Raw genomic sequence first — 12024 nt, forward strand, 5'->3', positions numbered from 1 at the left:
GAAGGGCAGAAGTGAGAAATCTTGCAGCTTGAAATAAAGACAGTTTGATAAAGCAACGCTGCAGGTACAAGCAAAGCAAAGTAAGAAATTCATTCATTTCTTCCCATTGGCCATTCCCAGGAAGGCAGGGCTTCATTCCCACATATAACAGCTAGCTGGCAAATTGTACCTTCCCCCCTTCTCTTTCTTCCCCCAGCTTTTATTGCTGAGCACAGCACCATATGGTGTGGGATATTCTTTGGGCTCAGCTATCCTGGCAGTGCCCACCCTCAACTCCTTGCACATCAGCCTCCTCTCTTGTAGGGCAGCATGAGGAACACAAAGGCTTTGACACTGTGGAATCCCTGTTCAGCAAGAACTAAAACATCCTTGTTCCCAACATTATCTTGGTCTAAAATCCAAAATAGAGCACTAAATGAGATACAATGAAGACAATTAACTCTATCTCAGCAAAACCAGCACAAAAATCCAATATTTACATACAAGAATATATAAGACTCTGCCTACTGATAGCCATCATACATTTCTCACTACTTACCACTGCATCCAGAAATTCAATGCATCTTTTCAAATCTGGTCTAGAATCACAGAACTGTCTGAAGAGAAGTCTTCCTATTGGCTGTTTGTCACAAAGCTGGTTATAGTCTCTTTCTGGGAAAAAATATAAATATCTTTATTTATTTTTATTTTTGTAGTAGGATAGTCATTACTCCCATTTGAGGTCAGAAAAACATCGCTCAAACATGAAGATTTTACATTAACATGTTTATCAAAGGTACCATAAATATGCAATTATTCCAAAGAATAGTGAAACATTTACTAAAAGCACACTGAATTATATGCTTGAGGTGCATTTAGATTAGAGTGCAAAAAGCAACCATACTGTGAAACAGCAACACCAAAGCAAACAAGATTGTTTGGAAAGAGGGAATACAAGATTATAACACAAAGGTTTAAAAAACTATTACAAGGCATTAAGGAAAAGGGTAAAATATATTACCATAAATTTTTAATGTGATCCCTTTTTCTAATTCAAGGTTTTGAAAATCTATTCTTTAGGAACATTTTCCTTTAACAAACAAGGAGCTGTGATATACTTTTCATCATCTCATAAATTTCATTTTTTCCTCAGTTCTCCATCATATTACAAGTTTAATAGCTTTTTTTTTTTTTTTTTTTGCTATTTAGCATTTAGAAGCAAGACAGAATCCTTTCCATTACCAGCACCAAACTCTTGTCCTTCTGTCTCACAGAAGAGGGTTTATTTTACAGGACACTCACCGATGGAGCACCGAATACCCTCACAGTGACTGACAGGGGGCAACTTCAGCATCTCTTTCCATTTTTTACTACGCCCACTCCGTTTGCCTAGAGGAAAATATGAATAATATAAAACACAGTACAGAATCAGAGTAAAATTGAACATACCATTAACAGTATAAAATTAGGTCAGTTCTACACAGATGTGTCAGACTACTTTTCATGCCTAGAAAGAAATCCATCTAGAAGGATATCCAAACCAATAACCAATGTGATACAGAAGAACTTTAATGCTTTTTTTCATGTTTCATGTAAAGTCTTTTCCAAGACAAATCCTTCACATTTTGTCTGTGTATGTAGAACATCTCTGCAGAGAAAAGACAAATTCAAATAGGTACTTTGAAAATCACAAACAAAACTGAAACATCGAAGATGAAACAAAAAAAAATTTGAGAATTATCTCTCAACCATGGTAAAGAATAGAAGAAAATAAAGTTGAGTAACAAAATACCAAGAACAAAGTTCTTAAACACATTTTTCAATAATAAAGTTGTACATAAATATTGTCTGTTTAAGGGCAGTGATAGTAGTAAGAGTAGATCCCAGTAATAAATGTGAGGGCATAGCTCAAATACACACTATTTACTCTAGACCATACAAGGATACCAGGAAGAACTTAGCTGTTGTAACATTTAGATATTTTCAATGCTTCAGATTTCACAGCCCTGATGTTGAATTAGTATTGATTTTTTAAAACTACCACAATGTTTTTCTCAGTTTCTAAAAAAACAGATCTGTGTTACATTTGAAACACATTTGTGTTTCAGCACATTACCCTGGCCAATTTCCTTTACAGAAGATATGCATACTTCTCAAAAAAGCAGCGAAAGACAGGAACACATACACACTTTCAGATCCAAAACGTTTCTGTGGAAGAGTAATTTAGTGCTGCAAAAGACTTTAGAAGATTTTACTAAGCTATATGATCAGATGCACCTCCACATGACAGAGCAGCAGCAAATCTGCACAGAGATTTCTCACTGTACCAAAGCAATACACACTGCTAACCACAATAGGAGAAAAAGGAAGGGAGTTACCCAATGTAACCTGAATAGAAACTAAGCAGCAAAGGGTACCAAACTCTTTCAGAAGTAAATTGTTAGGGTGAAAGGAACTAAAATCTTCAGAACAACAAAACATGTATTTTTTTAAAGCCCCTCTTTACTCAAACATACAGCTTCTTGAACCATTCCACCTATGCAGTTAGACCAGTTCCAGCTTGGTGGACCTTGGTTCATACCAAATTCACACCAAATTTTTTTGGTTCATACCAAATTTATCCTTGCTAACAGGAATATTGACATCTTACTCTGCTGCAACAAAACATTCTCAACTCTAGTGTCACTAGAAAGGTAAAAAAATAAAGAATAAATCATCTATAAATGATAGCTTATGGACATTCTTTGAACTGACACCTACTTTCTAAAAAAATGCAAACTTCTGCACTTCATTTTCTAATAATCACTTTGCAGGTCATTTGCCTTCCATAAAGTCTTAAAACACAAAATATGGAATTTACTTCTCATCCTATATTTCAAGCAGTACCAGAACTAATAATGAGACTTACCAGCATCATTAAAACAAACTGTGACTATTCTAACAATATATTTTTGAACTTAAAAAGAAGTTGAATATATGCTTGAAGAAAATCAAATCAAAACAAAACATAACACCCTTCTAACAGAAGTGAACACAAAGAAAATCAAGGAATATTAACAGGTAGCCTATACACATTCATTGAATAACAAGGCCTGGGTATAGATTATGTGATCATGAAAACAATGGCTAGAAGTGTCAGGTTCAGCCATGTCACACTGACCTGCAAGGTGCACAGAGGTTAAACTGCTTCTGTTAGAAACAGCCCAGAAACACTCACTTGTGCATGACACCACACCATCAGTACTGATCAAGGATGATAAACCTAACCCAAATTCACATCACACTGCTGTTTGTAAAATGTAAAATGGGATCTATATCAACAATACTACTTTCTGAAGCACTGTCAAATTAAAAAACCAACTCATCAAAAAGGAGAGGATGACTAGTGCATTTTACTTCCAGTCCAACACAAAAAGGGCTGCATTTTGCCCAAATATTTGGTCACTTACTTACGATGTGACCATTATGAACTTCATTTTACAAAAAGAGAACACATGCTAGAATACAACTGAATTCACCATCCTACAGAGGTCTATAAAGGCTACATATAATTTATTAACGATACACAAGAATCAAGTGCTTAGCAGTATCAACTAAATCAATGTGCTCTCACTTCTCTCTGAACTGAATGTTCTTGTATTTACAGCAAATGCAACTGTACAATTCTGTAGGTCCCAGTAATGTAAAGAGCCATTTCTGGTAAAAGTTATGGCAGGAGGCCAATTTGTTTGTCACGTTATTCCCTAATTGCAAAATCCTTTTCCATTTCTGAGGCAGTTTAAAAGAAGTATCAAATCAAATTATAACACTTGTGGTTTGAAAGTGTCTTAATATTGATTTTAGAGCTTCTATTCTGAATCTCATTCTAAAACACTTCAGATAAAATTCTTCCAGAAAGACCAGGAGCTCACTTTCCAACAGAAGAGCCAGAAAGCCATTAGGTTAAGGTGCTTTCTGGTTGACCTCTGAGGCTCAGATGAATTACTGATTTTTGCCTCTTTCAGAAGGAATCATGGCTAAAAGCAATGTCCAGCTTGAAGTGAACTCATCTTGTAGAAAGAGAAGGGTGGGTGCAGCAATACACAATTAGAGTGACGAGAAACTTCAATTACATTTTCAGGTACACAAGAACCTTTTGCTTCTCCCCAAATTACTTCTTAGAGTTACAATTTCAACATTTAACTCTTTCCCATTTTTGCTTTTTAGAAAGATACATACTAAATTCAGTTAGATCACTGCACTAGAATATGGTATGGGTAAAATGTTTTATTTCAGCTTTTTTTTTTAACCTTCAGAGAAATATTTGAAAAATGTATGTAAGGTGATGCAGTTGGTTTATTCATCAGTAAAACCACAACTAGTTGTAAAAAATGAAATTGCTGTGGCCACAACCTATGTCAAGAAATAAGAATGTGTTTTAAGTCCTCAGATGCACTTTGAGAGCCACAGAGATCTTCCTTGCAGACCTGACTGCAGACTGACTCCCATTTCAGCGAGCACAATGTTCACTGCACATCATTAAATCAATTTTCCTTGAGACAATGACTTTGGATTCTGCCATGCAGAATCCTTCTTTACTGGCACTGAGATTGTGGCAGTGAGTTTTTTGTGCCCCAGCTCTCCTGCCTGAATCTGAGGCTGAGCAGCACACAGCTCTGTAGCGCTGGGGTGCACGATTGCTACAACTTCATTCTTGCAAAACTGATTCCACAAACCAGATTGTCAGATACCAGCTGAGAAATTCATACTAGACCACACCCAGATAAACTCAGAAAGCCTGAGACTGCAACAAGATGACAACCTACAGCAGGCCTTTAGTGTATAAATCAAATCAATTGGTTCAAGGAAAAATGCAAAACAATTGATGCAGGAGCTCTACATCATCTACACGGAGACACATGAAAATAAGCTGGGTACAGACACTGCCTTAAAATATGCCTTTCCCACAGCAAAGGCAGTTCCAGGCAAGTTTCCTAATAGATTTAAAACTCACATGAATTCAAATCTTCTCCTAGTTCCAGACACATTTTTCTTCAAACCGCTCACAATAAGGATTAAAACCTTTCACTAAAAAAAAAAAAAAATCAAACCATTCCTGTTTAACTATGACCTTATGCTATACAGGCATTTATAAACACTACTCATTGAGTAACAAATTTTGCTTTTATGCCCTTATTGGGCAAGATCCACCTTCAAGGCACAAACCAGTGTGGAATTGATACCTCAGCTCCTCAGATCAAACCATAACACTGGAACAGCATCAAGTTCAAACTAGAAGACCAGCTCACACATACCATCACTTGAGGAAGGCTGTCATGCTTCTGGAGACAGCTCATAAGGCACTGCTGTGGGGGTTCACAACAACCTTCTCCATTCTGCAGGCCAGATGTATCTTTTCTACAAAATACAACTTGTATCAAGTTGTATTTTGACAAAATACAAGCTTGTATAAACTCAAGCCTGGTCACAGCTTAACAACTACGTTAAGGAGAGTGGCAACACTTTTCTATGGAGAAAGGGGGTTTTTTTTTGTTGTTGTTGATGGTTTTGTTTCCCCCCACACATATGATAAATGCAATCTGGCCAGTTCTCAGTAAACTTATCAGAATCACCTGGCTGAAAATTCAGGTTTTGGCAGAAACCTGAGCACCTAACTCACCAGCATTACAAAGGCCAAGGTACTTCTGCATGCAAACAGAAGCAAAAACGCAAGTAGTACAATAAATAAACAAAAGATATCTATAGATTACAGATCACTATGGCATTTACAAGATGATAGTCCTCACATTCCTGGATTCAAGCGCATGGAGCTGGGCTCCAGCAAGGTAATACTGGAGGGCTCTGGCCCATCTGACTGTCAAGGCAGTAACCCAGCAGGCAGTCCAAAGCCCAGCTCTGCCGTGAACATTTGTGCCGTTTGTTTACGTGCACAATCATTTATTGTTCCCAAGCTAACACCACTCGAACAACTGGTTCTTCACACGGGCTCTCCAGGCAGCTCCAGCGATCATGCGCACACGTAGGAATGCCAGAGCACACCCTCCGCACTTCGCCACTTAGGTGTGGAATGGAAAGCTGGGATCAGCCCGAGGAAATGTAACCGATCTTAACATTTGTTAATCGGTTCTTGCAGTGAGACATTGTAACATCTCTGTATACATCTCGAGATGTCTCTAACCAGCCAATGAACAGGGTTTACACAGGGAAAAAAACACCCAGAACACTGCAATTTTACAGTCAACAAACAAGGAATTTTTTAGCATGATAGTACACTAAGAGTGCAACAGATATTACAGAAATAAAATTCCTTTAAGCTGATTGTGAAACCTCTATTGCTTATTTCAAATTGCCACATTTGAAACAAGCAAAGCAGCAGCGTGTATCAATTACCAGACATCTCGTGTTGTGTTTATTTAGTAAATGTAATTTTTTTAGATTCCAGCTTGCCCACATGCATTCTCCTTACAGTTCATTAAATAAAGGACAAAAAGGCATGCATTGTGCATAATTCTGTACAAACACAGGAAGACATGTTTCCTGCCACAACGAGTTTACAGCAATTTAAAGCACAATGCAATAAGAGTGCAATAGAACATAGGAGGCAAATGAGGGAAGAACTGACAACAATTAAAGGCAACTACAAAAACTCTCAGCACTCTCATGCTAAAATTTGTATTTGCTGCTGGTGGACTTTCTGGGCATGAGTGTGCTTTGCTTTCCCACTTGTCCTACGCCTGAAATAATTAAAAAATTCAGTTCAGTTCAATAGCCAAGCTGATCTGAGCAATCTCCATATAATTATCTTCCTGGTTACAAAAACACACACAAAATAGGATACCTTCCTTGTATCATCAACACTGTACTGAAATATTGCCTTATACTGCAGGCAAAATTAGGATTTATTTTGCTTCCAGAATGATTTCAATTGCTTTCAAGCCCAGACAGATAAAGCTCACTATTTGAGTGGACTGCTCATTTTCTGTGAAGAATACATCATTAAGATAATTATTCTGAAACAAGTATCTTACAGGATTCATATAAGACAAACTGTGATCACATTCTGCTACTGAAAAGTTCCTTCCTTCTAAATCCATCCTTGGACTGCACCTAGCAATTATCAAATCTGCAGGAGCTTACTGATTCATCTGAAAACCAACTTTGGGAAGAAAACCCCAAACCCAAAACCCAGCAACATAAGGAAAAAACCACCTCAAAAACCCACATACCCTAGATTGGTTCATGGATCCAGCTGGCAACTGCCTCAGCCATTCTGCAACCACAGGCTACAACCATACAAACCAAGAGCTGGGGGGAAATTTATTGGAGGCATGACCTTAATTTAGCCAAAATCAATGATAATATCAGAGGATTTTCTGTGCCTAACAGCAGACCCAATTCTCATTCCCAAACTGCTCCTGCCACAGTAATATAAATGAATTTTAAAGGGGATGCAAATGGACCAGGTATCTTTAAAATGTACTCTTGGCATAGATCCTCACCTGGAGTACACTGCCACTGACTTCAAAGGAACCATGCATCTACCCTCTGGGTGTATTTTTTTGAGACTATTACTTTAGGCAATGAAAAAAGAAAGGCTCCTAAGGAGTTTAAAACATACAAGGATTAATTTCTTTCCTTCCCAACATCACAGACTATGTGTGGGATGCTGAAATGAATTCGGGGCTTACTCAAAGGATTTACTGAGAGTGACTGGAATAAAAACAGAAGATATAAATATAAAGAGAAAAGTGAACATAAAATAAAAATTGGGGGTGGAACTGTTGTTTTTCAGAATAACCTTGTTTATATTTATTATTTCTCTCCATTTATGGGACAAATTCTTCAATGTCCTTCAAGTGAAACTAATTTAAAATATTTTTCTGCTGGGAAAAAAATGAATGTGTTAATTTCTCTGTTCTGATACACAACTAGAAAACATAGTGTTGTACACTACTCTTTCACACAAACCTGAGTAAGGAGAACATGGACTGCCTGGTGTGAAAGCTTGCAATCTCAGTTCATACATCACTATCACTAAACACTTATGTGGTTTTGTACCTCAGTCCCTGCACTTCAGCACTCCTAAGATGGAGTTTGAGTTTGCTTTAGAATCTCTTGTTTTCCTACTGAGTCACCTCAGTAGTAGGCGCTTGTTCCACCATTGGGGTCACCTTAAGAGGAAGCTTTCCCCTTTTTCCTTCCCACATACAGGTTTCTCTCAAAAAGTAATGGATCACAAGAGGAAAGAGCAGGATTGACACAGAGGGCCACAACCCTCAGGCAACCCCCCAGGCAACTGGGACACCTTGCACTGCAGCTTTCCTCTGAAGGCAAATCCCTCCAGGGACAGGCCAGCTTTTGGCAGAAGCAGGTCAACTGAAAAACCAAACAAGGAAAGAAAAACTCCCAGTACAGCTCCCAACTCCTACATCTTTCATCCATGGAGTACCAAAGAGTGCTTTGTGCCATCATAGCATCTTCATCATACATTATGTTATCACTAACACCCACAGGTACAAAGAACTGGCATTTGATCATTTACCAAGTGGCTTGAAAAGAGGATAAGGAATCCTGATGGCTTCCCTTATTATCATAAAGAGATGTTGCAGTTGCTACAGAGACATTACAAATCTTCAATGAAAAGAGATAGGCTTCTTCTATTAAATGGTGTGTTATTAAAAGCTCTGAACATCCTCTTAGAGACAAAAGTTAAACTTTTGAGGCTGGGGGGAAGCTAGGGGTTTTGTATGACCTGTGAAACAGAATTAGTAAACTCCTATAAACAGATGTTATCCCCACACAAATTGAATTAGAAGATTCACACCTCTAATGAAATAAGCCAACAGTAAGACTGAGTGAGCAGGTGGATAATCTAGAAACACAAAGCAAGAGCACTTTCTTTTTTATTGTATAAGAGAAGAAAGTAACAAGAACAGACTCATTTTACCCGAGTTCCTTGCTCTCTAATAACATAGAGACAACAAATTCACTTTCTGTGTATCAAATCAGATTTAAATGATAGACATGAACCTTGCTGTTCAAGGTGTGCTGATTCTGCACACCTACAAATGTAAAACCCGAATTACAGTGACATCCAGAAGTATTAGAGTACCTAAAATTGGAGGAAAATGATGTGTACAAATCCAGTTTATGTGCTCAGGTAAGATTTGGTGTTATTTATTGGGAATTTCTACATTCCCAATAGGCACCTGTCATACTCTAACCAGAAGTGGACAGGTACACATCTTTTATTGTTTCTATATTTACAAAAGGCAAATGACTTATCATCTCTGGGGTTAAAAGACTTTAAAAGATGTATTCAAGGGTACAACCTTTTAGTACTCTCATCTTCATCAGAAAAGAGTCTCGAGTTGGACTGACCCATGCCACAATTAAGCCTCACTGATTTCCTTTGACATGCACCACAAACAAAGAATAAGAGCAGAGTCATTTACATGTTATTTGCTTGTACAACTAATTTGTTGTTATCCAGGTGAACACCTTCTCTCACCTACACAGAGGAGGATTACTGACATGGCTAAAGCCTACACATGAAAATAAGTGAAGCTGCTATGGTACAGTAGCTTTGGAATTTACTTTCTTCCACAAGAAATAATTGTGCACTTTTCCATGCTATCCCACCTCTCCATACACTATAGAGTGTGATAATAGAAATGTGGGAAGGAAAGTAATCTGAAAGTCTCCTCTTCTGTCCCAGTTGTGAGGCCCTTTTAGCAAAGAATATATTAAAACACCTATCTCACACACTAACTTCACAAATCCCATTGCCTGGCAATGGAAGGCACATAAGAACAGAGCTGGGGCAGGGATTTTATGAAATGGAGTAAACCAGACATTCCCAGAGCAGCCAGAGCAGGCAACAGACAGAAAATACTTTCTTTTCAAGGAGGGTTTTGAAAAATGTGACATAAAAAGCACCCCATGCACAGGGGTTGAGACCTGAAAAGGTAAAAGACCTTCTACCAATTGATCAAGGGAGTTCTAGAGTTTCAAAGCCAGAATTCACTTTTTGTGTGCATGCTTACACAACAGAGCCCAGGCCAATTGAAGGCACAAAGAGAGTAACAGATTATTACTTACTTTTTAAAGTTTCACGGCAGGTAAAACTGATCTTCACATCAGCTGCTCTCAGACTTTCATTTAGTTCATTAAAATATCTTGTTTGGTCAGTTCTACCACTATAATTTATTTTAAACATAGTGAAACCTTAACTAAAGAGGCAGCCTGACATTAAGCATCCACTTGAAAGCCTCTGCAGATTACCACTCCGCTCTTTGTGGTGAGGGTTTGGGCACAGTGAAGTTTTTGAGCCAGATTCCACTTTCCCTTCATTTCTCAGATGACTTCAATGCAAATTCCAAATTCAGGCAGCACCACCACAGACATGTTACCGTCACTGAAACCAGCCAAAACATGTCCTCTAGTTTGAGGTGGTCTCTTCAGCTAAGGCTGGAAAATGGCCCAAAATTGTGATCACTGTTCTGTTTTTTAAACCCCACTTCAAAGTCAAAAAGCTGATTTTCCTCTCTTGCTGCTTAAGGCAAATTTAACTGGATACACATATGGCGTAAGTGCCAAACCCATTTGGAGTTGGAGGAACTTGCAAAACATACAGAGGCAGATTCTGCTGCTCTTACTCACTTTAAACAGCTCCAGCTTAACTAATGGGACTTCTCAACACAATTAAGACAAGGAGGATCCAATCCAAAAAGAATATGCACATTTCAAAGCTGAAAAAATATACTCTGCACAAAGTACATTGGTAATCCAGGGAGACATTCAAGTGGCCATTAAATGGACAGTTATATACACGAAAAAGCAGTAGGACAATCTTAGGTCAGGATGTTTTTTCAAACAGCAGCCACGTGCTATACTAAAACTAATTATCTACCCAAAACGTTTGTTAGCTGGGGGGAGGAATCTGCAGCTCAAGGTGTTCTGGGGTGTCAAACTGTAAGTGTTAATCTAATGGCAAACAGCACACTTTTGGATTAGGATAATACAAAATATTCGACTGCAGAGTACAGGTCACATTCAACAGCTACGTTTTTCACAGGCAGGAATTTCAGCAAGATGGAGTGCAAGGTTTTTCCAGAGAAGATTTATGTCACTTTATCGTTTATATCCATAAGCATTTATATTTATAAACAAACGGAGAACTTACAGATTAACGACCTTTTTAAAACATCCGGTAAAAACACTATTAGAACCAAGGGGGAAGGAGGAAGGGGTGTTTTTTCAGAAGCAAAGCCACAAGCCGGTAACTCGGAGCAGATCCCGCGGGAGGAGCAGGGCAGGTGCCTCGGGGCACTGCCCGGGACTCTCCGCCCGCCCCGGGAGGGCTCCCACCGCCACCCCGAGGGGTCCCCGCCCCGCCCCGACCCCTGCCCGGCAGCCTCTCCTCCCTCCCAGCCTCTTCTCCTCCATCACTTCCTCTCCCCCTCCTCGCGGGCCCCTTTACCCCTCACCTCAGACCCTTTTCCTCCCCCAACAGACGTCCTCAGCCCGCCCCGCCTCGAACTCCCGCTTCTCCTCCTTCTTCGCCTCGCCCCGCGGCTCTCACCCTCCCGGGCTTTCAGCAGCACCGTGTTGGCCACGATGTTCTCGATTTCCATGGTCGGGGGCTCCTTCCCCTCAGGGCAGCCGGAGCGGGGGCCGCCCCTACAGCCTCCTTCGCCCCCTCCTCCAGCCCCGCCACCGCCGCGGCGCCAAGCCTCGGCTCATCCGGCCCAAGAGGACCTCAGCACTGCGCTCGCCTCTTCCCCATCACCCGCTGCTCGCCCCGGCACCGCGCTCCCCCTCCCCGAGGGCGGAGACGGAGAGCAGGCAGCGCCCTCCCGCCCCGGCCATGGCTCCTCCGCCCGCCGCAGGCAGCACCGCCCCTGCGCTGCCACCCCCTCACAGCCACCGGGACTGCAAGTCCCAGCGGGCAGAGCGCGGTGTGCGCTGGGGACACGCGCGCGCGATGCCTCGTAGGCCTGCTGGGATATGTAGTACGTCAGACCTTCCCCAGCCTCGGCCCAA

At 40.3% G+C, this 12024-nt stretch overlaps 1 protein-coding gene across 2 annotated transcripts in view; it reads right to left on the reverse strand.

Moving 5' to 3' along the window:
- GRK4 (G protein-coupled receptor kinase 4) overlaps positions 1-11769 on the reverse strand; it is a 38558-nt gene extending 26789 nt beyond the window's left edge. For both annotated transcript variants that reach the window (XM_058024415.1, XM_058024416.1), the window contains exons 1-3: positions 11564-11769; positions 1282-1368; positions 539-651 (exon numbers count right to left, since the gene is read on the reverse strand). In XM_058024415.1, coding sequence (XP_057880398.1) covers positions 539-651; positions 1282-1368; positions 11564-11615 — 252 coding nt within the window. In that variant the 5' untranslated portion in view covers positions 11616-11769. The remainder of the gene's footprint in view (positions 1-538; positions 652-1281; positions 1369-11563) is intronic.
- Positions 11770-12024: the final 255 nt, after the last annotated feature.

The sequence above is a fragment of the Melospiza georgiana genome, chromosome 5 (assembly GCF_028018845.1).
Source record: "Melospiza georgiana isolate bMelGeo1 chromosome 5, bMelGeo1.pri, whole genome shotgun sequence".
Classification (NCBI taxonomy): domain Eukaryota; kingdom Metazoa; phylum Chordata; class Aves; order Passeriformes; family Passerellidae; genus Melospiza; species Melospiza georgiana.